This window comes from Microtus pennsylvanicus, chromosome 5 (genome assembly GCF_037038515.1).
Source record: "Microtus pennsylvanicus isolate mMicPen1 chromosome 5, mMicPen1.hap1, whole genome shotgun sequence".
NCBI classification, from domain to species: Eukaryota; Metazoa; Chordata; class Mammalia; order Rodentia; family Cricetidae; genus Microtus; species Microtus pennsylvanicus.
In genome coordinates this window covers 83,435,993-83,463,509 of record NC_134583.1, presented here as the reverse complement: position 1 = coordinate 83,463,509, position 27,517 = coordinate 83,435,993, and the positions used below count along the sequence as shown (strand labels likewise).

General features: G+C 50.6%; 1 protein-coding gene across 2 annotated transcripts; it reads left to right on the top strand.

The window, feature by feature from the left end:
- Positions 1-1,772: 1,772 nt before the first annotated feature.
- Positions 1,773-15,826, top strand: Ifitm10 (interferon induced transmembrane protein 10). Of its 2 annotated transcripts, XM_075972823.1 has the most exons (3): positions 1,782-2,118; positions 2,972-3,424; positions 15,225-15,826. In XM_075972823.1, the coding sequence occupies exons 2-3, from the start codon at positions 3,182-3,184 to the stop codon at positions 15,372-15,374; spliced, it is 393 nt and encodes a 130-aa protein (XP_075828938.1). In that variant the 5' UTR covers positions 1,782-2,118; positions 2,972-3,181; the 3' UTR covers positions 15,375-15,826. The 2 variants fall into 2 exon arrangements, with proteins under 2 accessions (XP_075828939.1, XP_075828938.1); XM_075972824.1 differs by lacking the exon at positions 2,972-3,424 and having other exon boundaries at positions 1,773-2,118; positions 15,225-15,364.
- The last annotated feature ends 11,691 nt before the right edge of the window (positions 15,827-27,517 follow it).

The window sequence follows — 27,517 nt, the reverse complement described above, 5'->3', positions numbered from 1 at the left end:
GTCAAGGGTGCGAATGGGTGGAAATTAGTGGTATGGTACACAGCTGGGGAGGACCTTCCTCAATTCAGACCTCAGCCAGTCTGGTTGCCAGGCTTTCGGGATCCAAAGGAGTGATGGAATTGGGTGAGGGAGAACTGGCTTTCTGGCAAGGCCCATTTGCCCCCAGGCTCATTGGACCAACAAGGCTAGGCTCCATTAGGGAGTGTCCAGAAGAAAGCCAAGAAAAGGTAGGAGGGGTCCCTGCCTGCTTGGAAATTAATTCCACCCGCTAAAGGAGGGTTTTTCTTCTTTTTGTAATCTACACTTAAGATCCACTTCGAACTGAAAATTCCTGATGTGCAGAACTGAGCTGTGCCAGGGGTCAGCAGGGGTCGGAGGTGGGGTTTGAGCTGGAAAGGGAGGATCTTGGCATGGGGCAGGGCTTATCCAGGAGACAGGACTTTGGAGGACTCAGGGTTCAGAGAGTCTGGGTTCTAGGAGACCAGAAAGACTAAGGGCTTAGGCAGCCCTGGACCACTTTAGAAAGGATCCCAGAGAAGAGGTCTCTCTGTCTCTGTCTCTGTCTCTGTCTCTCTCTCTCTCTGTGTGTGTGTGTGGCGGAATTCAAAGAAGAAGGTGGAAAACAAGGCTCTTGTGCACAGATTGGGTAACTTGAAAGTAGGGTGAAGAGGACCTACTGAGAACACCCCACACACATGGTGAGGTAGGGATTGTGAGGGAGGGAGGACTGGACTGTTGAGGGTCTTCCATGGTAAAGAGATCCCATTGGGACTTATCTAGATCTGGATATTCAGTTTGGGACAAGTGTTCAAGTGATTGAGAATTAGGGGAGAGAGATGGAACTAAGCCATGGAGGACAGTATTGCCTAGGGCAAGTAATGTGTAGGGTCAGAATACTGTCAGGGGACTGGGGCCCAGGATGGGGGGTGGAATGGCTTATAGGCTGAGCTCCAAGGAGACCGGTGTAGGGGGTCTCAGAAGGACCAGGGTTCAGGGCATTGGAGTAGCACACCTGGACCTGAGGGCAGAGGGGAGCTTGGCTGTGAAGGGAGAGGCCATCCTGTTACAGGTCAGATTCTTCAAGCCGGATTTATGATGAACAGGATTAGCATGAATGAACCAGGCTTTGGTGGGGTCAGACTTGGGAGATGGGAACTCTAATCCAACAGGGCTTGGCTGGTGGATGGGGATTGAAGATTTTTGGTGAAGGGCCTGGACTTGGGGGCTCAGGAGGAAAAACCCTGGACATTGACCTTGGGGACTTGAGAGACAGGATTGAACAAAGATGAATACTTAGTTGGGATTTGGTGTGTTGCATCCCGTTTGGGTAGGAACTGTGATCTGCAGTCTGGAGGCTTCAAGGGACCCAGAGACTGCAAAAGGAAGCCTGAATAGGGATAGGGGCTGGGTCAGCTCAGACAGGGACTTAGTAGTAAGGAAGGAGCCTGGCTGGGCAGGATCAAGGTGGAGGTGGGTGGGAGCTTGGGAAGCAGATATCAGGACAGGCCCCATGAAGAAAGGGCAAGGACTACCATGGGGACCGAGGGTGGCAGATGGGACTCAACATGGCAAGAGGAAGAGGTTCAAGGTAAAGGGTTCTGAAGGCACAGGTCTTGGAACGACCAAGGCTCAGTGTGAGAAATATAGGGAGAAGGGATCAGCCCTGGGAACAAGGTGGAGTGCTCAGCAGACAGACTTGCGCGGGACCTGAGGACCCGCGAGAGAATGTGAGGACAGGTGGGTTGGAGTGGCGGCTCCATGGTCAGCAGGGTCAGCGGATATGGGAGTCATGCAGCTCTTGGTTTACAGGGGTCCCAGCTTCGCCCAGCTAGCGACTCCCTGGGGTCCTGGCTTCCGTGCTCGCGGGCCCTCTCCCTCCCTTTGGAGGAGGCGGAGGTGTCTGCGACGCTGTGAGTCAGGCTCTGGCTGCAGCCGTGGCCGGCCTGGCGCTGCGGAGCGCGCACGGGCAGCGGGGGAGGCAGCGGCGCCAGCCCCGTTCGCTCCCCGCCCCCAAGGTTGGGCCGCTGGGAAGCGATCAGCGGACAGACAACGGCCCGGGACGGCGGAAGGACGAGCCCTCCGAGGCGTCTGGCCCACTCACCGCCGCGTCGCCAATAGGTGAGCGGTCCTGGTGGCTGCTGCAGCCGGGGTCAGACCAGGGGCCACCCATCCCTGCTGTTGTCCCCTGATATCTCTTCACGGTGCCAGGTGCGCCCTGTGGCGCAGGTCTCCGGCGCCAAGCTGTCTCTTGGAAGTGTCCATTTCACTGAGTGTCATTGTGGGTCTGTTGGTGGCACGGGGGCAGGGGGGAAGTGAGTGGTTCTTTGTGACCGTGTGCGCTCTTAGGGTACCCGGTGCCACTTTCTGCCGGGCTTGGGGGGCAATGTGAGCGAGTTTGGAGCCCCGCACCTGCGCGTATCCTCCGGAGATGTGTCTGAGCCTGTGGGGCGGTGCGTGTAGTGCTGTGCTTCTTGGTGGGCAGTTGTTTACCTGGCACGTCTGGGCGCGCGGGTGTGCTGGGACTGGAGAGCCGATAATGTTTGCGGTTCATCTTGGTGTGTATGTGCTTCAGTGAGAGCTGTTCATTTTGCCAGTCGGTGACTAGAGCAGTGTCACTGTAGGTCTGAATGCCCTGAGTGCATGGGGATGCAGGGGCGCTCTGCTTATTCGCAACAGGGTGTCAGTCAGGGTGCTGAGGGGGTGCTGTTGTATGTGTCAGTGGGTGCAGATGGCAAAGCGATGAAAAGCCCCGATATGCTTGCCAAGTCTACTGCGAATGGCTTTGGTATTGGCCGTGGCCGGCTGGGTGGGGGAGGTAGGTGGCAGGCAGGCTGGCAGCTGGCAAGCTCGCAGGGATTTCCATCTCCTGAAAGCCATTTATAGGGCTGCAGAGGAGATGCTGTAAGGCTCCAGGGTGGGTGCTACTGGGCTCTCAGGACCCAGTTCCTCTTCACTCTGTCCCTTCCTCCAGGCCCAGGGCCCCAGCCAGTGCCCAGCCCTGCTGGGAGCCCCGGCCAGCACCACGGACGGCACCCAGGAAGCCCGAGTCCCCCTGGACGGGGCCTTCTGGATTCCCAGGCCACCAGCAGGTTCACCCAAGGGCTGCTTCACCTGCGTGTCCAAGCCTCCTGCCCTGCAGGCTGCAGCGGGCCCAGCCCCTGAGCCCTCAGCCTCGCCCCCCATGGCACCCACTCTGTTCCCCATGGAATCTAAAAGCAGCAAGACTGACAGCGTCCGGGCATCAGGTGTCCCCCAGGCCTGCAAGCACTTAGCTGAGAAGAAGACCATGACGAACCCTACGACAGTCATCGAGGTCTACCCCGACACCACGGAGGTGAACGACTACTATCTGTGGTCCATCTTCAACTTCGTCTACCTCAACTTCTGCTGCCTGGGCTTTATTGCTCTGGCCTACTCCCTCAAAGTGAGCCTGGGTGGGGGAGGGAGCAGGGTTAACCGGGCTAGCAGGATGCAATGTCACTTAGTGAAGCCCAGGGCAGAGCATGCAAGCACAGCCGGGAGATCTGTTATGAGTTCAGAGAGGTAAGGCTGTTTGTTGGTCAGGTCTGGACAGCAAAGAGCCACTTCCCTTTCTGAGGGAAACTTGATCCAGCTTGGGGAGTGGGGTAGGGCTTGGGGTAGGGCTGTCGGCTCAGTACAGCTAGCTTAGGTAAATTATTGGGAGCAGGCCTTCAGAGCTTGAGGTCCTCTCCTCTGGTCAGGAGACATGGGAGTCAACATAGCCAGTAGTCAGTCACACCTAGGTAAATGGGATGCAGACTGCATGGAGCCAAGGGACTTGGAATCCCGTGGCTGTGGAAAGCAGAGGGGTGGTCTCAGGGCCCTTGCAGACCCTCTGATCTCAGTCCCTCCCCAGGGGGATCTGTAGCCAGGATTTGTGGCGGAAGACTAAAACCTGACCTGGTGGGGCAAGTTGGGAAACTCATCCTATCCCCACCCACTCTGTACCCACAGTGGCTACAACTTCCAGGACCAACTCCTTTTTGCACTGGGAGTCGGTGGCTGGGAAGGGAACAGCGTGGCAAGCCTGTGGGACCCTTCAGCCACTCCTACCCCCTACCCCTTCCCATGGCAAAGTGGGGCTGGGAGAGGCTGTGATAGATGTGTCCCAGGCAAGGACTGAGCATCCTTGGACTGTGGGAGCCCCACCAGCAGGGTACGGGGATGGTGCCCGGGTGCCCTCCTCCCATCCTGCGTCTCCGGAAAGAAGGGCTTGGCTCACAATTACACAGATCATCACTTCCTGAGCCCAGACTTGAATGGCTCAAGCCAAATGCAGCCCAGAGATTGCAGCTGCCCAGCAAGGAGGGGTGCCAGGGGCTGGCAGAGTAGCAGGGTGCTGCAGGGAGTAAAAAGTGAAGGCAAGACTGACCCAAGAGGAAGGATACCCAGGCAGCTCAACCCACAATTCATCTGCATACATGAACCCCGCCTTGCCTAGCATCACATGCCTGGCCACCAGGTTCTCCCCTCCTCTGCCTGACTCATACCCAGCATATCACGTTATCTTCATGCCTTCATCTCCAGGCCTGGGTTTCTCACCTCGACTGGTACCACATGGGAGTTGTGTACATAAGTGGGCATGTCTGTGAGAACATGTGATAGCATGTGTGTGCACATGTACTCACATGTGTGTACGTTACCATGTGTGTGGAGAGCATGAGGGGGTGCATTTGAGTGTGTTGCATGCATGAATGGCTATGTTTATATGGATGTGAGTGTGTACACTTGAGAATACGTCTGAGCATTATTGTATGCATGTAATCATGTGCATGCACATATGCATGTGTGTGAGCAAATGTAACTGTGTGTAAGTGTACATGAACATATATAGAACTGTATGTCCAATTGCATGTGAGCAGTGCCAACATAACCACATGCCTACATCCATTTAGGTATATCATGAGTGGACACATGTTTGAGTATAATATGCATGCATGAAAATATTTGTAAGTCAATATGTGTTTGCATATAAGTACACCACAACTGTGTGTGTGCGTGTGCATGTGCGTGTACATGCTTGTGCTGAGAGGCAAGATGAGAAGGGGACCTTGGGACTTGGGATGTCCTAAGGCCAGCTCAGCTCTGTTCTCTGGGGCAGTGCCAGGCAGAGAGCACCATTGCCAGGCTGTTAGTGGAACACAGACTTCTCTGGTGCCCTCTGTCCCTACACTGTCTACAGCCTGAGGATTTGGGCATGGCTGCCCAGGTTCTGGTCCGGGAGCTGTCCCCTCCTCCCCTGGCTCAGGCTGTGTCCGGCTGGCTGGGCAGGTAGCCCATCTGGTGTGGGTTGTAGGTAGGTCAGGCATTTCTGGATGGTTATGGGTTTGTATTGGGATGTGAGGTGGACACTTTGGAGAAGAGAAAAGGCTTACTCTCTCTCCCTTGCTTTGCTCCCTGAGGTCTTCCGAGGGAACAGTGGACAGGCCTTGGGTCTTTTTGGAGGGATGTTCAGGGTCAGCATAGGCCAGGCTAACTCTGACCGGATGCCTGAAAATCAGTTCACCTGTGTATGTAGCTTCAGCCTCCTGACCAGCTGCATCTGCCACTCATGCAGCCCAATGCAAGCATGTCCAAGGACAGCAGGTGGACCAGGGGTCAGGAGGACTTGGCAGGTTTTCTGGCTGTCTTTGCTTGCCGAGCCCTTCATCTCATCTGCTCACAACACTGTTCAAGTGGTCACGTGATCAGGCGGGGCTGGCAGGCTGGTGTGAGATGATGGCATTCTTGCCTGCCCTGAATGTCCGTCTCCCATCAGGCCCCCATCCATTCCTCCCACCACACGGGGCAGGTCAGAGCCATGCAGCCTGCTCTCTGTCTCGGGAAGATTCAGTAAAGTCACTCTCCACACACTGTCTCATAACCACACAGCCCCACTGTTAGCTGGACGGTGCCCAGCATCCAGTTTTGGTGTCCAAGTCCCCTCATGGTTCCTCATCACCCTCTTTCTGGGGGAAATACTGAGTTTTGTGCACACATTGGTGCACGGATATCCTCTTTTTTGTAAGAAGCCTGTGCTTCTCCTGCAGAGCTTCTATGGCCTTCCTTTCCTGGTCACATCTGCTTGTCCAATCCTCAGGACCACCCTTCAGTGTCCAAAGCATGGTGACCATCATGGGGGAGGCCTAAGGATATTATTTGTCTGGATAGAAGATGCCACCAGAGGGGATATATAGCCTACTTGTCTTGGAAAAGGGAAACATCAGACTGAGCTTGGGGCCAAGTAGGGGCCAGAGTAAGGGCTTCTGGGAGGAGGCAGGATTTTCTATGGCCATTAAGGGGTGGGTGAGAGGAAAGTTTTACCTGAAGAAAGGAACAGACACTGAGCGGGGCATCCTCTATGGGGAGCAGAAGTGTGAAGGACGGGAGCAGGAGTACAGTGCAGCCAGCATGCGGCAGATGTTTGATCTGAGCTCCGGAGGCTTGGGGACTTCCTGTGACAGGAAAGCCTGAAATGCTAGGTTAGGAGGGTAGATTCTGGTTGGGTTTTGTACGTATGTATCTGTCCATCTCGCCCTTCTGAGTATCAATGTTATCAGCCCATTCATTCACCTACCCATCCCACCTACCCATCTACCCACCCATCTACCCACCCACACCTAATCATTTATCCACTCATCTTCTTATCCATCCATCTATTCATGCACCCACCCATCCACTAAATCAGCCGGCCATCCTCCCACTTATCCATTCTAGATATCTACCTATCCACCTATCCACGCCACACCTGTCCACTTATACATTCACCTGCCTGTGTACCATCTGTCTGTCCACACGCATTCACATCTAGTTATCCATTCTCCTGTTCCCAGCCACTCACCCATCCACCTACCACCCAGCCAGCACTCACCTGTCCATTCGCCCATTCAACCCATCCACTCACCTACCCCGCCATCCATCCGCCTACCCTTCTACCCATCCACACACTCGTCCACCCAACCACTTGTCAACCCATCCACTGACCCACCCACCATCCATCTAGCCACACTACACCCCTCGTCCTACACATCATCCCCGCTTCTACCCCCTACCCACCCTACTGTTCTCCCACTCACTGCTCCACACGTTCACAACCCACCCCTCCACTTTTCCATCTCTTCGCCATCCGCCCATCCATGTATGCGGTCACCTCTGTTAGTCAGTAGAGGACATTTCAGGCAAGAGCAGGTCACAGGCACAAGACTTCCTCTCCCGCTAGTGTCATCGCTGATTTGCACATAAACTCGGTGATGTCAGCAGACGATGAGGCCATCTGGAGTTTCTCAGATGCCCCTCATTAAGTGACACATGGCTATGCCAATCCCTTCTCCACTCTGTTCATGACATCCAGACAGCATCGGCTTCCCACCCACCTGTTGGCACAATCATCTGTCCTTCTGACTGCCCTCCAATGTCGCACTCCATCCCTACCAACCTGAGCACAGATTCGCTAAACTTTCTCTGGTGTCATTTTCCCGTAGCACTCACCAGCCCGACCTCCCATCTGCGCGTGCGTTGCACATCCTCCCGCCCGTCCATCCCTCCACTCCAAGTAGCCATGTGTGTGTGTGTGTGTTTCTCACTCACCTTCCTCATTTGCATTCTTCCCTGCTCAGTTTATACATCCTTCTATCATTTTTCTTCTATTTTCTACCCGTGTATCCATGTATCCATTCATTTTCTCTTCTCTTTTGTAGCCCCCTTCAACTTCACAGGCTGAACTCCCCACCCACCCACCTACTCACCCACCCACCCATCCTCCCATTCGTTCTCTTCTCATTCCAACTTTCATAACCTCCGCCCCCCTCCCCCCCGTGTAGAATTTCACCCTGGCACCCATCTATCAACATCCAAATCTCTCAGCCTCAAGCATCTGTCCTGTCTCCAGCTTTACGTCCTCCCACACATTTACTATCCTATTTCTTCTTCACTCTCTCCTAGCCCCAATCTCTTCCCTATCTGTCTGTCCTGTCCAATAGCTTATTGATCCATATGTAGCTGTGGACACACGTGTGCACTGATCCATACGTGGCTGTGAACTCACGTGTGCACTGATCCATATGTGACTGTGAACTCACGTGTGCACTGATCCATATGTGGGTGTGGACACACGTGTGCACTGATCCATATGTGACTGTGGACACACATGCACACTGATCCATACGTGGCTGTGAACTCACGTGTGCACTGATCCATATGTGGGTGTGGACATACGTGTGCACTGATTCCTATGTGACTGTGAACTCACGTGTGCACTGATCCATACGTGGCTGTGAACTCACGTGTGCACTGATCCATACGTGGCTGTGAACTCACGTGTGCACTGATCCATACGTGGCTGTGAACTCACGTGTGCACTGATCCATACGTGGCTGTGAACTCACGTGTGCACTGATCCATACGTGGCTGTGAACTCACGTGAGCACTGATCCATACGTGGCTGTGAACTCACGTGTGCACTGATCCATACGTGGCTGTGAACTCACGTGTGCACTGATCCATACGTGGCTGTGGACATACATGCACACTCTCACTTGCCTAGCCGCACACTTGTATTTCAGCCATGTGCACACTTGCCCCCCCCCCCGTAATCCTTTATTGTTCTGCATTCTCTTAGTTTTAGACACTGACACACCCTAGATGTGTCAGATACGGTGACACACACCTGAAATCCTAACATTTGGGAGTCAGAGGCAGGAGGATTTAGAGCTCAGGGCCAGCATCCATTATATTAAGACCCTCTCTTTAAAAAGGGAGAAAAAAGAAAGGAAGGAAGAAAAGGAGAAAGAAGAAAGAAAATACCCACAGCATCAGCACAAATCCTACTAATGGCTCTCCCAACAATCTCCTGGCTCATCTCCCCGCTTTCCTTTCCCATGTTTTATCTTTCATCCATGTCCTGCCCGTGTGTTCTTCCATCCGTTCTCCTCCCCCTGTCACTCTGTCATGCCACACAGGCCGTCTGCCTCTTCTACCCTCTGGTCACCACACACCTACCGTGCACTTTCCCCTTCCTCTTGTCTCTTCCTCACCCTCTTCTGTCCATGAACTTGCCCTGTGTCCCATGCTTATCCATCCTCTTCACTCCTGTGTCTGTGTCAAGTGTGTGCATATTCATGTTCACATATGGGGTGTGTGCATGTTTGTATGTGTGCCAGTGCACACGTGTGTAAGCAAGCATGCATGTGGAGGTCAGAAGTCGGCCTCAAGTGTCATTCCTCAGGATCCACTCACTTTTATTAAAAATGACTCACTTTTGTGTGTGCATGAATACACACTCGTGTGTATTGTCTGGAGGTCAGAGGACAACCTGCAGGAGTTTACTCTCTCCTTCTACTATGCGGATCCCAGGGATCAGACTCATATTGTTCAGCTTGATAGCAGGTATCTTGATCCATGGGCCATCTTCTCAGACCCTCACTTTGTCTTCTGGGACAAGGTCTCTCTCTGTTAAATGGATAGCCATAAAACTGCCTGTCTTTGCTTCCCCAGTGCTGAGTTATAGGCATGAGCTGCTATGTCTGAAATTTGAAAAATGTATTTGTAGATGTATTGATTTTGTTTTATGTGCATGTATATTTTGCCTGTATGTATGTATATGTGCCACATGCATGCCTGGTGCCCAAGGAGGTCAGAAGAGGCTGTCAGATGTTCTGGAACTAGAGTTACAGATGGTTGTGAACCACCCTTTAGGTGCTGGCAGCGGAGCCTGGGTCCTCTCTGTAAGAGCAACAAGCACTCTGAGTCATTTCTCCAGCCACCCTGGCTTTTTGTTTTTACGTTAAACACAGATTCCTTGGATCGAATGCAGGTCTTCTTGCTTGCTTGGCAAACAGTTTACAGGAATTGAGCCATCTCCCCAGCCCCCCATCTTTCTTCACCTTGAAGCTTATGTCTACCTTCCTCTTTCTCGTCTACTCTTTTGCCCTCTCCTATGATGTCACCATCATGGCCACTCATTAAACTATCTCATCCACCATGTAGCCACGGGTTCATCGGAACGCATCCTCCCACTACCCTGCTCACTTCTCATGCAGTGAATACCTGCCCAGTGTATGAGGAGTGACCAACCACCCTGCCCCTGACCATAGGAGACTTCCCTCTGGCAGGGAACTCAGACCATCATAAAATGTACTTATATAACATCTGTGAAGACTAAGAGGAGTGGCTGAGATTGTTATTTCATAAAGATAAAGGTGGAGTCCGACAGAAGTCTGTGCTGGTGTATTGAGCCCAAGGTGGTCCAGAAGAAGTGTATCCCAGGATGGGGAGCAGGCTTTGCAGAAGGCCAGGGACAAAGTTCCATAGCCTGTATGGTTGAAACAGGAGAGGGACCAGACATGCCAAGTCACAGCCTTGTTTTCCATGGTGAGGGTTTTGTCATCTACTGTGAGTGGGTCCATGTGAGGAAGCTTCCATGTGGTGATAGACTAAGGATGCAGAGAGACAGGGTTGGGAGCCCAGATGGGAGGAGCTTCCTAGTGATACGGAGCTGCCCAGGGAGGTGGGTGTGGAAGGCTGTTGCCTGGCCATTCCTTTAGTATTTGGTATTTATTTATTTAGTATTTAGTATTCACACATGGGATTGGATCCACAGACACACAAGTTCGTGGATGCCCAAGTCCTTATCTAAAACAGTCCAGCATTTTCTTGGATCTCACACACTCAGATGATCTCAACCCAGGGCTCCATGCATGCTAAAGCTCTCTCCCAGCTGAGCTACATTCCCGGCCCCTTTCTGTCTACTTTCCTGTACTTCCTTCCCATCTCAACTGGTCCATTCTTCTAGTCAAGTGAGGCCTACTCCTTTCGGCCCCATCTATTCTAAATACTCACCCCCACTCTACCCAAATATTTCACTAACACTCTAAAATCCCTGTCCATGCGCCCTCTAGCCTCTCTCCTTTCTCCTCTCACTCACCTATCTGCTGACTACCCACCATGCCACCTCCCTTGCTCATCCTTCCTGTCACACATCCCCAATCTAAGTCACCTGCTTCAGTCTGCATGTGTGAAGTGACTTCCCCATAGTTCTGCTGACCTTCCAGAACTTCACAAGGCCTCAGCATGGTCAGGCTCCAGTGAGGTCTGCACTCTTCCGGGTCGTAGGCTCTTCACATCTCTCACACATGGAAGGGTAAAGGTCATGTGGAGCCTTTGCTATGTAAGGGCTGCCCCACTCTCAAGGGCCCCACCCCCTGCCATCGCTGGGGGCCAGGACCCGCACTGTATAGGCTGGTGGAGTGCATAACCAGAGCTCAGCACTTCCTGACCATTTGGTCCCCATCAGCCACCGTTTCCTTTCCATCCCTACAGCACTGGAGGATGAGCTGGCACCCACTGGTCTGCCCACCCAGGGTTTTCCCTTTCTCCCTTCCCTTGATGGATTTATCTCTCAGACCATGACCGTTCATTAAAAGGCTGCCTGTTCATAGTCCCGCTCATCTGCCCTTCTCGTCTAACGCTCTTATCGTCTTTCCCTGCTTGCTCTGATGGACTCACCCGCCAGTCTCTCCTGTATGCTCCACTCTCCTCTACCACAGCAGATTTCATCTGTCACCTCTCAGGCCCACAGAGTACTGCCTGTCTTTTCTGCTTGGGTTGCTTCTCCAATATTCCGCTCCTGCCCTACCCACATCCCCTGCTCCTCTTATGTTTCCTATTGCTTCTCTGTCCAGTATCCCAAGTCTTACGGCTCCATTTGGTTTCTTGGTCTTTGAATTTGGGTTCCTCATCTTTGTGGAGCCAGCTCCCCCAGGGCCCGATGTGGTGTCTTTCACGTGTTCATCTCTGCCCCTCCACCTCCTCCTTGAACGTCGGACTCAGCAGCGCTGCTGTCCCCGCTGTCCAGCAGTAAGCCTGGTGCCGGGACCTGCACTGCCGAGCTCCCTGGCCGCCCAGTTTTCCTTCTGCAGCTCGACTTTTGTTTATCCTCAAGGCCACCTCATCTCAAGCCCCATCCATCTTCATCCACCATGCTGAACTCGGCATTGTCAGTGCCGCCCTCAACACAGGTCCGGAGCCCATCTGTCAGCCCACTCTCACGGCCACAGCTCTTGTCTGTGGTAAAGACCCATGTCCTCCAGGCCAGACTCTGCCTCCTCCCTGCCTGACCTGAATCCTCAGACAAAGGCTCCGTTAGAGTCTGTCTGGCTTTCCCTTTCTTCTGGCTCTATGTCACTCTGAAAAGCCTTCACAGAGCCCCGCCATCTTCTTGGTGGCTTCCTTTGATCTCCCCAACTGTGCTCTGACCTCAGGCACCCCTTATGGGTCTCTGCTCCCCCGACCTGGTGTGCTTCCCCCCATGAGACCAAACCCATCACTGACTTGGTGGCAAACATCCACTCAATGAAGTCTCTCTGGGCTATTTGCTGAGGCTGGATCTCCCAGGACACCTTTGACCCCTAGCATCGTCAGATCTCTCTCTAGCCCCTGTATCCCATGGATACCTGCCCTGCTGGCCGTGTGCCTTGTGACTCTTCACTGGTCTGTGAACCACGAGGACAGAGGCTTTTCTTCGTTCCGTGCTGCACACCAGGGCACAGCTGGGCTATGCACGGCTGCCGTTACACATCCAGGATGCCTGAGCAAGCGCGAAGTAAAGACTGTCTGACTGGCTGTTTGGTTGATGAATTTGAGAGTCTGTACCTATCTTCCATTCATTAGTCAATGGTATATTCTTTTAACCTCCTCCCTCTTTCTCCTCACCCATCCCACATGTAATCTAAATCTGTTTGTCGACCCATCCCACACATCCAGCAGACATATCAGGAATTCATCCCAAAGATACAAAATGCACCACTATACCCCATCTGACACACCTTCAAAAACCTATCTGCCCACCTGCCCCACCCATCAGCACACTTCTATCTAGGCGTCGATCCTAACTACATAAATGTGTTACTATTTCCCATGTACCTGTTCGATCATCCAATGCACCCTATGCAAGCAACATACTTCCTGTCTCCTCACACCACCTGCTCTGCTCATCCGGGACACATGTATTCATACACTTGTCTGTCTACCCACCCCCACAACAAACATCCACTCATATCTCTCTGTCCTGCTGTTTCCATCTGACCTAGGTCCCTCTGTGTACCTCCCTCCCTCACCCAGCATATGGCCAAATTCACCTACTGTCTCTCCTGTCCATTGAACGCACATCAAAACACCAGTGGCCCCACTTGCCTAAGCTACTTGGAGTGTGTGTGTGTGTGTATGTGCGTGCATGTATGTGTGTGTGTGTGAGAGAGAGAGAGTTTATTTACCTGTCCCCCCCACACTGTTCACTTGATATTCACTTCTGTATTTATAGCTACCTTCTAGTCTCCAGAACTGTCAAAGAATAAATATCTATTTTCTTAAAAAAAATAAGATGCAAAAGAACAAAGGTGAGCCGAGGCTGTCCTGCACACTCTCTGCTACTCAGCATTGTTCTAGAATCCTCTTTGTCTTCCTCATAGGAGCCTATGGGCAAGATGCTGAGCCAGGAGCATGAGACTAATCACGGCCTTTCCCAACAGTGTGCGGTGGACACTGCACAGTCTTCACCCCACAGGCAAGCATTAGGAGAAGCCACAGGGTCCATTAACTCTGTGCGGTGACCAGTGGACACCTGCAGAGTTTCTCTACCACAGCTGCACGGGAGGAGGGTCTGACAAGAGGAAGTAGAACAGCTGGTTTGTTAAAGAAGAGGAAGTAGAACACCTGGCTAATGATAGCAGCGGGGTAGTTGAACTGGATATGGAATATACTTGCTAGAGATTCATTGTCTACAGCAAGCACCCATGAGGGAATGGGTTTGACATTACAGCTGCAAACCAAGTAAGCTAATACTAAATCCAAGGGAAGATAGAATTTAATTTTCTAGAGAAAATGATAAAACGTTATCAAAAACTTCACTCAAATTGCGCAAGCTAAGTAAACGGGGTCACACCTCATTCTCGGTGACAGAGATACTGGTTCCCTCTCAAATCACCAGAGGGCAGGATCTTACTCCCACCCTTGCTCTCCTGACTCCTCATTCCTCTTCCCACGGCCTCTCCATCCAGTTCACATAGAGCACAACCTACCCTCTAAGTCACCCCTGCCCTTTGCTGGATCCTTTCCCCTCCTTTCTCTACCCCAGCCCAGGCCTTCCTCCTCTCTGCTCCCTCTGCCCGCTGTTGGGTACCCATCGCACACCTCCTCCTCTCCCTTGCTCCACCTTACCACTCCTTCCTCCCCAGGACAGTCCCTTCTCCTAGCAGGCCTCAGTTGTCCTCTGCCTGGATTATGTCGTACACGGGGACTGTCCTAAGACATGTCTGCCCTGACCAAGTAGCCTCTTAGGAATGGCCAGCTCTGTTCTCATTTCTCTAGGATGTTTCGTCTACTCAGCGTCCTAGCTAGTGTTCAGCTAGGCAGAACTGATCACGACACCCTGGACACACACGTCACCACATCTCACGCCTACTGATGCTGGCATCGCAGCCCTATTCACCATGCAACCGCTATCTCCAGGGTCACCTTCCTCTTTCATGTTAGATCACTTCAGATTCATTGAGCATTTGCACAAACTAAACAGAAATTCCTGGGCATCCTCACAGGATACCTGTGTTCTTTGTTCCCCGTTTCCTTCTCTAACTAGACACTATTTACTTTACAAACCATGAAAGATGAGTTTCTTGTTGACTATGCTCCCCAAACCGAGGTGGGGGTGCTTGTAGGACGGAAATCCCGAGACTACTCGACGCTCACACCCCTGCTCCCCACCACTCCAACCTCCCTCCTCTATTGTCAACCTCCCCTGATGACCTCTGTATCCTTCTGCTGCTAGTCTCCATACCCCTCCTCCCATCTCCATTCCCGTTCCTTATTGGCTCCAGTTCCCCCTCCTCTGTTGTCCTCTCTCACCATCCCTCTGCTGGCCTCTGTCCTACCTCCTCTTCCGACTTCTGCCCATCTTATTCTCCTCTGATGGCCACTGTCCTCTCTCCTCTCCTGACCTCATCCTCCTTCCTCTGTTGGCCTCTGTCCTGTCTCCTCTCCTGACTTCTGCATCTCTTCCTCCCCCTCTGATGACCATGGTCCCCTGTCCTCTATTGGTTTCCTCTTCCTGCTTTCTCTGACTCCTCCCTCTTTCCTTCCTCCTCCTGCACTGACCCCTGTCTTTCTTTCTCTATTGACCTCCACCCACTACTTCCTCTGACCTCTGCCTGTCTTCCTCCTCCTTCTGCCTCCAGGTTCGGGACAAGAAGCTCCTGAATGACCTGAATGGAGCCGTGGAAGATGCCAAGACAGCGCGGCTGTTTAACATCACCAGCTCTGCGCTGGCGGCCTCCTGCATCATCCTCATCTTCATTTTCCTGCGGTACCCCCTCACCGACTACTGAGCCAAGCAGGCAGTGGCGTTGGAGACACAGCACTGAGACTGATGGTCACTGAGATTCAGGATGCCGAGAGTGTGGGGCAGAATGGGCTTCTACCAAAGCCCAGAGCCATGCATGGCAGCAAGGCCACCAGAAATTGAGTGCCCAATGGAGCGGCACACTCCTCCCAGCTACCCTATCTGCCTCCTGCCCTGCCCTGTTGTCACTGGATCTCTGGGCTCCCTCTGTTGCTGCCTGGTTGCCAGTGACTTCCCTCCCTGACCCATGCACCCTACCCAAGTTCTTTCATCCCTCAGACCTGACACCCAGCAAGAAGGGCTTATGTGGGAGCTCCCAGAAGGGGAGCTGCCAGCACCTGGGACTCCCTCACTCCTGACCCCAACTTCCTCCAAGCTGTGATCCCTGCTCCAAGCTCTTGTATCTGTGAACTTTCATTAAAACGTGTGCCCAGCTCAGTTTCGTCTTCTGTCCGTGTTCCAAGCAGGGTCTAGGTGTCACCTGGATGTTTGGGGACCTTTATCAGGTGCTCCTTGCATTCCATGACCCCAGGGCCTGCACATGGTTAATTCTGCAGGTGCTTGCTCAGAAACCAAGTGGCCTTGGAGTGGCCAGATGTGTAGGTTGGTGAAATGAGGGGTGTTAGGTGGAGGGATTCCACACAGGATGCACAGAGTTGGGAAGCCTGTAGGAGTGGGAGAGATGATGTGGAGTATCCAGGAAAACATCCTACAGTGATGGTGAAACCCTGCCAGTCTCAGGGTACCCCACAGGGTGTTGCTCAGGTTCTCACCTACTTAGCCCCTGAAATGGGGAGACTCCCTGCCAACTGAAGGTCACCGTTCAAGTCAAGACCAGCAACAGCATGTGCTGATCCTAGAAGTGGTGCTGCCCCAGAAGGGTGCTGCCCTGTGAGCTGGGGTGGGGGTAAGCTGAAAAATGGATGGTGGACAGAGTGGTCATAGCTCTTACCCTATGAGGGCCTGGTTGGTCTGAAAAAAATAGTAGATACCGTGGGGCTCAGATAGGGGCCAGTGACATGCTTAGTGGTGGGGAGGCTCGGCTCCCTTATCTGATCAAACCCTCAGCAGTGTCAGAAGTGTTGAGACAAGACAGGCACAAACAGAGGTCGTCACCAGCAGTGGGCACAGAGTGTAGATGGGGGTCAGTGGGGGGCTGTGCACATGCAGAAGCTTGAACTTGTCCTAACCAGATAGCTGGAAGGTTAGACAAGACTGGACGAGAATGAGAGATAAAGAGGCCTGGGGTCACTGGGGTTCAATACATCCCGAGTGACATGGCAAGAAAAATAAATAATAAAATAAATAAATAAATAAAATTTAAAAAACCAGGCCAACCCCAAAGCAAAACCAGTCTGGGGACATGGGTGGAATAAAAAGGAAAGGAGAACAGGAGCTGAGAACCCCCGTCAGTGTTCTCTGCTCTCAGGTACACTGAGATGTGAATTAGCAGCTCACATTCCTCAGCCAAAACCATGCCCTCCCACCCTTCAATCCCGAGCCAAGAGATACTCTGTGCTACATTGTTTCTCATCAGGCGTTTGAGCAGAGACAAGAAAATCATTGCACTTTTGCAGAAGGACAAAGATAAGAAAAGTGTATTTAAAGTGTGTGTGTGTCCGGGTCTTATTTTCAAAGCTGCAGGGAAGAGGTGACTGTTCATGAAAAATGATGGGCTATTTAGCACCTGCAGAAAATAGTGCATTTCTTGGGGCTCATCCTTAGGTAAGTTACTGGGCCATGGGGTTCCAAGAACACATTCTTTGGTAGGAGATGCCAGTTTTAAAGAGCTCATACATCTGTTTTTATCAGAGGCTATGCCCCTGTGGCTCCATGCCCTCCCTGCTGCCTGGTGTCTGCATCTGCCAAGATCATGGTGGTAAAATGGTAGCTTCAGCTTGTACCTCCCTGGATATTTGGCCCCTTTAGTAGAACATGGTAGAGTCCTGACCACTTCCTATGGGGCTGTCATTTTTTAGCCACTTCCTTGTCAGCCAATGTTTGGAGGGTGTGGCAGGCAGCTCCCCACATCTTCTTGACACCATTCACATGGCTACTGCTTCTTGGTAACATATCAACAGAAGGCATTTGGGGGCTGAAGAGATGGTTCAACAGTTAGGAGTGCATACTGCTCTTCCAGAGGACCCAGGTTCTGTTCTCACAAACACAAGGCACCTCAGGAACATCTGAAGCTCCAGCTCTAGGGGATCCGATGCTCCTGCATGCGCATGATACACATATATTCACACAGCAAAGGCATGGGCCATAAATAAAACAAGAAATACATAGTTCTTAAAAACATATTTTTAAAATTGAAGACACTGGGATGAAAAGGCAGCTTTGTGACCATCAGAGTACCCATAGTGACTTGTGGGATGCTGGTGGGGGGTCACATGAGCATGTATTTCCCAATTTTGTTTTGTTTTGTTTTGAAACAAGATTTCCTATGTAGATTTGGAAGTCTTGGAGCTAGCTTTGTAGACTAGGCTGGGTTTGAACTCACAGAGATCTTCCTGCTTCTGCCTCCTGAGTGCTGGGATTAAAGGCGTGCGTCACCACTGCCTGGCTATTTTCCAAAGTATGAAGTCACAGGTTTTACTCTATGTAGCTCCTGTTCAACGTGCATCTGTTTATACGTACACATTTATAGTATGTTGTTCATAAATGCCATAGTAGGAGACAACCAAATCACCCTTTAATATATTTTCGCATGCATAAGAATATAAAATATACGCATGAGCACATCTTGGTTTGAGTTTCCAGTAACTTCCCTGAGGGTAGTCATCCTGAAGTCATTCATAAATGATTCCAGCATAGAACAGGTGTTGTCTTTGATTTTTAAAGAAAAACTAGTTTAAAGAAATATTTGCTCATTATTATGTCTAGATACAAGCTGTCTCTGTGGGGAAAAAAGCAGGTTGAGAGAGGTTTAATGGTTACTAGTAGGAACTAAAACACCTACAAAGAGAATGGGGAAAATCCATGGGGCAGGACACATAAAAGGAAGGGCAGGAGGAGAGGTTGCCAGGGACCCAGGTGTGAGGGCTGGTGATGGAGGCTGGCCATGAAGAGAGAGGCCATATTAGGAAATGTGTCAGGGTCGTCACTATCAGTGAGGATGGACACAGAAAGTCTGAGAGGCTGGGAATCTATGGAGACATTGTTCACTGTTTCCCGGGCTGATGTCTTCTCCGGCTGCTCTCGTGGTGGACACTGAACCAGGCCCAGGACTGTTGCCCGGCCCCAGAAAGACCAGAAAGGAATAGGTTTTCAACGTCTTAGGTGCCATCAGTCTTTTCTGGTGGCTGTAGTGTATGTCACCTACTGGGACGTCCTTTTCTGTGAGGCAGTCCCTTTCCATGGTGACTTTTCCCTTTAAATCACAGACAGTCTTAACTTGTCTGCACTTGCCTTTTAGGATTCTTTTCACATGTAGGTATACAATCGAGCAGAGTGGATGCAAACCCTGCCTGCTTTTCTGGACAGCCACTCTTTCTTTGTCCCTTCCAACCTGAGTCTTCTAAGGTTCTTCCCGGGGTGCGCTCCAGACCTGCAACCGCTGCGGAGCTACCTCTTGCTGTCCTTCTTCAGAAACCTCCTGACTACTCCACTCTGCTTTTCACTCGGTTTTCAGAATCCGTCTGTCAAGTACAGAACAAAAACAAAAGCAAAAGCCTCATGGGAATTTGGTTAAATCCGTAGATACACCGGGGCGGGGGAGCTTACATTTGTCCAACAACGCTGAATTCCCCAAATCCCCGAGTGTGCAGTAGGCTGCCTTTTCTTAGACCTCTCTTGCTTTCTGCCCAGAATGTTTTCTGTACTGTCTCAAAGAGTTTGTCAGGTTGATTTCTAGACAAAGAATTTTTATGTGGTTGTTAAAGCCACAGCCTGAGATATTTTCTTTTCTGGGTATACATTACAGTTGTCACGAAACGTAACTGATATTCAAATCACAGGTGCACGGCCAGCATCTCTCTCAGTGGGTCTTTTGATCTGATTTTTTTTTTTCTGTAGCTGTGGGGCTCTATCTGTGTATGCTCCCGGGATATCTAAGCTCATCAGTATGCACTGGGTTTCTTCACTGTCTGCCTTTCCTAAGGCCTCATTTACAGTGTGGCAGAGTAGTTGGGAAAGCAGGCTTTCTCTGTGTAACCCTCACGGGAAAGATAAGTCCTTCAAGGTCACATGACTTCCTAAGATATTTATTCTGATTATTTGCAGTTCTCTAGAATTTGCATAAGGAAGCTCACGACTATTCATAATATGCCCACGAGGGCTTCCTTGCTAGACTGCAAAGATGATAGGACAAATTTTAGCATTCCATAAAAACGTACATTAAAAAGTAATAAGCTTGGGGCTGCGGAGGCACTCAGTGGGTAAGGCGCCTGTCCTGTAATCATGAGAAGCCCCAGGACTCACATGAAAGCCAGCCACTGGCACTGGGGAAGGAAACAAAGGCAGATCCCAGGGGCTCACTGGCCAGCCAGACAAGTAGAATTGGTGAGCTCCAGCTTCATGGGAAACCTGTCTCTGAAGATAAAATGGAGAGTAACTGAGGGAGACATCCAACGTCAACCTCCGGCCTTTGCATGGCCTTTCATACCCCCATTCAAATAAGATTAAACAGTAAAGCTCATACTTGTGCTGGGCACATATCACAGAGACTTCGGCACATCAGCGTTCACTGCAATACTGTTCACAATAGGGAAGTTCCAGAACCGGTCTGGGTGTCCATCAGCAGGAGGATGGATAAAGAAAATGTAGTGCACATTGACAGTGGTTTTCAGTCAGGGTGCAAGGCTGAAGAAGCTGGAATCTGACGTCAGCAGAGGACCAGCAATGGCAATGATATGTCATGGCCAGTCTTGGCTGTCAACTTGACTGCATCTGGGATCCACTAAAGCCCAAGCTGCTGGGCACTCCTGTGATGGATTTTCTCAATCAGATTACCTGAAGCCAGAAGTCCCACCCTTCATCTGGGACACCTTCTGACGGCAGCCTATGTAAAAGGACGTGGAAGAGGAAGCGCTGTGTTTGCCTGCTCGCCCTCACTCTCACTGAATATCGTTCGCATGTATGTCTGCACTGGGTGCATGTGGTTCCCAAGGAGGGCATCAGCTCTCTTAGAACTGGAGGTATAGATGGCTGTGAGCCACCATGTGGGTGCTGGCAAGCAAACCTGGGTCCTTAGCAAGAGTAACAAGTGCTCTTAACCATGAGCCAGCTTTCCAGCAATTTTTTAAAAATTAATTTTTTTTATTATTCTGTGTATGATGTGAGCATGGCCACACATGCGTCATAGAACACGTGAAGGTCAGAGTTTAGAGTCCATTTTCTCTTTTTACTCAAGGTCATCCGGCTTGTGTAGGAAGTGCCTTTGCCCGCCTTGCCAGCACAATGATGTTTACTTTCTACCGAGTGCCCTGGAACAGTGTTCCTGCAGTTTTGATCTAATTGCATGAGTTTTTTCTCCCTTATTAAGTTAAAGTAGAGGTTGAAGAGATAGATCAGTGGTTAAGAGCACTGGCTGTGCTTGCAAAAGACGCAGGTTTAGTTCCCAGGAGCCGCATTAGATAGCTCACAACACCTTAACTCCAGCTCCTGGGGATCTGACGTCCTCTTCTGGCCTCCTTCGACACCACATGCACACGCATGCGCCACACCACACTATACATAATTTAAAATAAAAAAAATAAGCCGGGTGGTGGTGGCGCACGCCTTTAATCCCAGCACTTGGGAGGCAGAGGCAGGCGGATGTCTGTGAGTTCGAGACCACCCTGGTCTACAAGAGCTAGTTCCAGGACAGGCTCCAAAACCAGAGAAACCCTGTCTCAAAAAACAAAACAAAACAAAAATAAATAAATAAATAAATAAACCTGGAATTGTTGAGAAGGTTCAGTGGTTAAGAGCACCGGCTGCCTTTGCAGAGGACCTAGGTTTGAGTCACAGCACCCACACTGGGCAGTTCACAACCCCCTGTAACTCCATTTCCAGGGGATCTAATGCACTCTTCTTGCCTCTACAAGAACTATAAGCACTAACCCCCCCCCCACAGACATACACACACACAATAAAAATAAATCTTAAAAAAATGATTGTAAATTATTCTATTTGTTGTTTTTTAACATTGAAATAACCTTGTGTGTCTGAACCAAATTTAAATATTCTCTTTGTATTAGTATTTTTAAAACACTGCTGTATTTGCTGTTCTTCAGACGCAGAGGCATGTGATAGACTTGGTGTTCTTCCCGCTCCCTTGGGGACATATCACTGGGAGTGGGGTGTCTTTGTGCTGTGTTTGGAGCAGCAGATGATGGAGCCACGTGCCCTGGAGTCTCTAAGTGGAAGGAGTCATGCTTTGAATTTGAAACACATTCCAGAGGCTTAAATGTATAAACACTGGGTCCCAGAAGCTGCTGCTGTCCTGGGAGTTCCCGGAGCCTTTAGGCCATGGGGTGAGTCTAGATGGAGACATAGGAGGTCTGCAGAGGCAAGACATGAGAGCCCACAGCTTGATTCTCCTTCCAGAACGACCTCTCTGCTTCCTGATCCACTGAGATGTGACAAGCCACATTGTAAGCCCAGGCTACCTGGCCTTCCCCACAATGCACTGTGAGGCAAAGTAAATCCTTTCTCCTCTTAAGGTTCTTCTTCTGGGGCGTTTGGTCAGAGTACTGAGAAAGGTAATGGATACAGACGGTTTTTAAGTTTTTAAAGAGTTACTGTTCTTTTTGCTGTCCTGTTTGCTGTTCCTGATTCCAGTATCTCACACTAAATGGTTAGCTCATTAATCCCCCTCCTCTCTCATTCCCTCCCACGTAGCACAGGCTGGCCTTGAACTCCCTATGTACATGATTTATCTTTGACGTTCTTCTATTGTCTTTTTTTTTTTGAGCCGTGTAGCTCAGGCTGGCCTAGAACTTACAATCCTCCTGCCTCAGCTTCCCGAGTACTGGGATTACAGGTGTGGGGTGCCATGCCAGTCAGCTTTTATTATTTCAGACTCAGGAAATGTGCTGCCCTCTGAGATTCCTCGTTGTAAAAGTGGTTGGAAATTTGGACTGCCTCCGGTGGGATTTCTTTTTATTCAGTATGTGTATCTACATAGGTAAACATGTTTATGTGTCCTAAGAGGGATTTAGTAGGCTGGCTTACATCATAGGCGGTTGGATGGTCCAGTGATGTCTGCATGCTGGAGAAGTGAAGAACCTGGTAGCTGCTCAGTCCAAGACATGAGGAGCCTTAGAACGAGAGAGACCAAGGATGCAGCTCCAGCCGGAGGCTGATTTCTCGAGGGCCACTCCTGTGAGCTCATGCAGAGAGCTGGAAGAATCGGGATTCTGACATTCACGGCAGTGGTAGCAGCACCAGCGAGGTGAGCAGCACTGTGTGCGCTGCCTGCTTTCCTCTCCTCCCACTTTGAGGATGGGTCTTTTCCCTTCACGATCTTCCCTCTGCCTCTTGGGCCAATGTCTGTGGAAACATCCTCACAGAGCCACCAGAAGGGAGGGTCACTCATGCTCCAGGCTTCTCCCCACCCATTCTAGATGAACCGCCAAGGGACTGGGGAGACAACTCAGTCTAAAGTGCTTGCCACACAAGGGTGAGGACCCAAGTTCAGATCCCCATGTAAGAAGGTAGATATGGTGTTAGGCATCTGTCGTCCCAGTGCTGGGAAGGTTGGGCAGGAGGATCCCTGGAGCTACGTTGTTGGGAACTGCTCTTTCGTTCCCAGATGTCCAGACCTGAATAATCACACACAAACTATATTAATTACAACCCTGTCTGGCCCATACCCTTAGGTGTATTCCCAACTAGCCCTTACATCTTAAATTAACCCATTTCTATTAATCTGGGTATCGCCATGAGGCTGTGTTCTTCTTCCAGTGTGTTCTTCTTCGGCAGTTACATGACATCTCCCTGACTCCGCCTACTCTCTCTCTATCTCTGTTCGGATTTCCTGCCTGGCTTTACTCTGCTAAGCCACTGGCTTAGCTACAGCTTCTTTAATAACCAATGCTGATGAAACAAATGTACCGCATTCAGAGAAGAATTCCCACATCAGATCTAATTAGCCAGCCAGGTTGCTGAGTGAGCAAGCTCCAGGTTCACTGAGAGACACTGTCTCAAAGAACATGTAGAGAGTGATTGAGGAAGGACACCCGGTGTTGACCTCCGGTCTTCACATATGTGCACACGCACATGCATATATGTACACCCACACACATGGACAAACAAACACCAAGGGAGTAAGTTTGGCATAGTGAGCTTCAGACAAAAACATGGGGCTGTGCTTTCTGTCTAGACCACTGCGCCACTTCACAAAAGTCTTAAAGTCAGTCAATTCCCTTTCCTCCTAACTGATTTCTTGTTTCAGAGTTCCTTTGGATGCTCCTTTCCCCCCTCTCCACATACATTCCACTACGTAGAACCCCGTGTTGCTCTTAAACCCCGGTGAGTCTGAAACTGGGTTTGAGGAACCTGACATCGTCTCTCCTCTTCAACGGAACCCTCAGGGCATGCTCTTTCCACGCACATATTCATCGATTCCTCCAGTCAGTATTTTGTAATTTGTAGTAAACAAATTCTGAACATGTACAGTTAGATTATCACTAAGCCTTTGATTGATTTTGTAAAAATAGGCCTCATTTTTTCAGTAGCTTTGGGCTCACAACTGACTTGGGCAGAGCACACAGACCCAATGCGCACCGGACTCCACACACGTTTGTCCCCCACCCCACTCACGTGTCTTCCCGTGCACCCACAGTCTCCCCACGTGACCCACCCCACTTGACCCCACTTGTCCTTCCATCTGCCTCTCACCTGCATGTACCAGTCATGCCCAGCCCCCATATACAGCTTTATCCATTATCACTGCTCCACCCCAGAGAGGGACACTTGTCACAGTCTAACGGGTCACGTTGACACGCCTTTGTCAGCAGAGCCCCTAGTTCACACTGCTTTTCTGTCTTGGTGGGAGATGTGTGTGGCTTCTGACAAGTGTATTGTGCCAGGGACTGGCCACCACCATGCCAGGCAGAGTACTTTTTTCCATGCTAACCATCCTGGTTGTTCCACGGCTACCCCCTCCCCTTCCCTGGAACAACCTAACTGCCTCACGGTCTCCACCATTTGTTTCTCTTTCTCCAGAATGTCATATGGTTGGGTTATGGCTCATTCCTATTCCCAATATACACTCAAGATGCCTTTCTCTCTGTTCATGGTTCCATAGCTATTTTTCAGTTGAGCATGAGGTGCGTGTGTGCACACATGCATGCGTGTGTGTGTGTGTGTGTGTGTGTGTATGTGTGTGCACATGTTAACTAGAATCCATATCAAGTGTCTCCCTCAGTGGCTCTCCACTTTATCCTTTGAGTCAGGGTCTCTCACTGAAGCTGAACCTTGTTGGTCCAGTAAGAATAGCTGGCCAGCCAGCCTTGGGGCTCCTCCTGACTATGCCTCCCTAGTGCTAGGTTAGTGAGATGTGTTGTCATGCTTGGCTTCTTATGTGGGGGCTAAGGGTCCAAATTCAGGTCCTCATGTTTGCAAGCCAAACACTTCACCTATGAAGCCATCTCCCTATTATTTTATATTGTGTCAAAATGCACATGGTATTTGGCATCTTTCTTATTTTTATTATTTGTTTATTTGATGCTTTTATTCAACTTTTGAAAATTTAATACATGAATAAAGTGTCTTGATCACCTCCACCCCACCTGTCTACATCCTCCCATTTTCTACAGCAGTCCCCACAGCCAGTCTCATTATCTGCCTTCGAGCTCTCTCATCTTCTCATGCTGGAGATCTGTTGCTATAAAACACTGACTCATCCCCAGCCACTGGCTCTCACCCTGCCCTGTGGATACTTCGACTCTGGGGGTCTCGCAGGAGTGGGATCCCACAGGGAGTGGGTGGGTGTCCCCCTATGGCAGGCCTGTCTTAGTCAGCAAGCACAGTGGCTTCAGGTCCATCCCCATTTTAGAAGATGTCAGAACCCCTTCCTCTTAGAGCTGAACTCTTCTGTGTGCATGGCCACACTGCCGCCCTGGTCATTTGTTGATGGACACCACGGTCACTCTCGAGCACCGCCGTGAATATTGCTGCGTATACAGCTCGCTACCGACGCCTTGCTTTCAGTTCCTCTAGGTATAAACCTTGAAATGGGATTCCTGGGTTACGTTGTGTATTAGTTTCTTTTCTTCTAACTGTGATCAAAATTCTGACTAGAAGCATCTTGAGGAAGGAAGGTTTATTCTGCACAGTCTGTTCAAGTGCAGCAGATCATGGCAGGGAAGGAAAGACATGGTGACGGGCCAGAGGATCCTGGCGACAATACTCTACAGTCAGGAAGTAGAGAGTGGACAGGAAAAGGATTTTGAAGGTCTACCCCCAGTGACAGAGTTCCTCCAATGAGGCCTTGCCTCCTGAAGGATGCGGCAACTTTCCAAAACCGCGCCACCTCTGGGCATCAAGCATTCAGGCATATGAGTCTATGGGGGGGGGCATTCCACCCTCAAATCACAGAGGGTGGTTCTGTTTAAGCTTTGAGGGACTGTACAGATCATTTCTTCATTGTGCTGCGGGAGATGGAAGCCAGAGCCTTGAGCTGCAACGCTGAGCCTCATATCCCAGCCCTAGTTCACACCTTTCTATCGCTGCATCACAATCCACTGTCTGGATCAACCTGTTTGTCTATCCGTCCACACGCAGAAGGGCAAAATCTGGCTTGCTTCCAAGTTTCAGCAATTACGGCTGTCACGAACACCCACACGCAAGGCTGTGTGTGGATGTGTTTACAAGTCGCTGGGTGAACACAGCTGTGTGAGATGCTGTCAGCCCATCTGCCAAGTGGCCGGACCAGTTTGCATTCATTCCCACCAGCTGCGGATGAGAGCTCCTGGTGCTCACGTCCACACCAGCCGGGTCCTCATACTGCGTGCGCAGCACTATGCAGTGCATTGTGTTGTTACTGTAAGAAGCAACTCCCTAAAAACCAATGACATCATGAATATTTCAGAGGCCTATTTGTGTGGGAGCCATTTTGAAAGATATTTCTAATAAGTTTGGCCTCTCACTGTTTCTCACTGCCATACTGAGTCATAAAAGTGACTGTTTTTGTTGTTGTTTTTTTGGGGGGGGATTATCCCATGCCCTGTGATGTTGATTTCACTTAATAGTTCCAGCAGTTATGATGCAATGATGTGACTTTTAAAATCGCACTGATTATGACATCTGAGGACTGGAGAGACGGCACAGCAGTTAAGAGCACTCGTTGCTTTTGCAGAATTCTCCAGAAACCTCATGATGGCTCCCAACTACTTACAACTCCAGTTCCAGAAGATCTGATGTCTCTTTTTGTGAATGTGTGTGCACTTGGACCACAAAGCATACACAACACACGTCACATATTTAAACGAATGCATAACTACAACACTGGCGGATCAGCGGGTTTTCTTTTTCCCTTTTATCCCTGTGTAAGAGGGTCTTCTCCTGAGCGTGAATCCTCCTGACCCTACCCATCCTCCAGCAGCAGAATCACAGGCATGTGCCACCCTTCAACCTTTGTGTGGATGCTGAGAATGGAGCTGGGTCCCTACGCTTGCCCAGCAGGCACTTTACCCAGGGAGCTGTGGACATCCCTGTGCTCCTGGGCGCATTGCAGTTGAGCAGGTTGTGTCAATTAGGGTCACATTAGGGGTGAGAATGGACTTCCCTGTCGTGTTCCTGACCACAGGGTAAATGCCCCCCCCCCTCCCGGCCTTGATTCTCCAGTACACTGCTGCTGTGGGCTTGTGGGTGTCTCAGGCCAGTGTCCTTGCCTTCCTGTGAATGGAGCTGAGGTCTATCCAGTAAGCCTTTCCAGCCTCTTGAGTCTCTCTCTCTCTCTCTCTCTCTCTCTCTCTCTCTCTCTCTCTCTCTCTCTCTCTCTCTCTCTGTCTTTTGGTGGTTTGTTTGTTTGTTTGTTTTTGAGATAAGGTTTCTCTGTAGCTTTGGTGCCTGTCCTGGAACTAGCTCTTGTAGACCAGACTGGCCTCGAACTCACAGAGATTCGCCTGCCTCTGCCTCCCGAGTCCTGGGATTAAAGGTGTGCACCTCCACTGCCCAGCTTGAGTCTCTTCTTATGGC

Bases quoted from the DNA above. Each gene is read 5' to 3' on its own strand.
- Ifitm10 (XM_075972823.1), top strand. From the start codon at position 3,182: ATGGCACCCACTCTGTTCCCCATGGAATCTAAAAGCAGCAAGACTGAC. The intron at 3,425-15,224 runs GTGAGCCTGGGT...TTCTGCCTCCAG, and splicing joins CTCTGGCCTACTCCCTCAAA to GTTCGGGACAAGAAGCTCCT.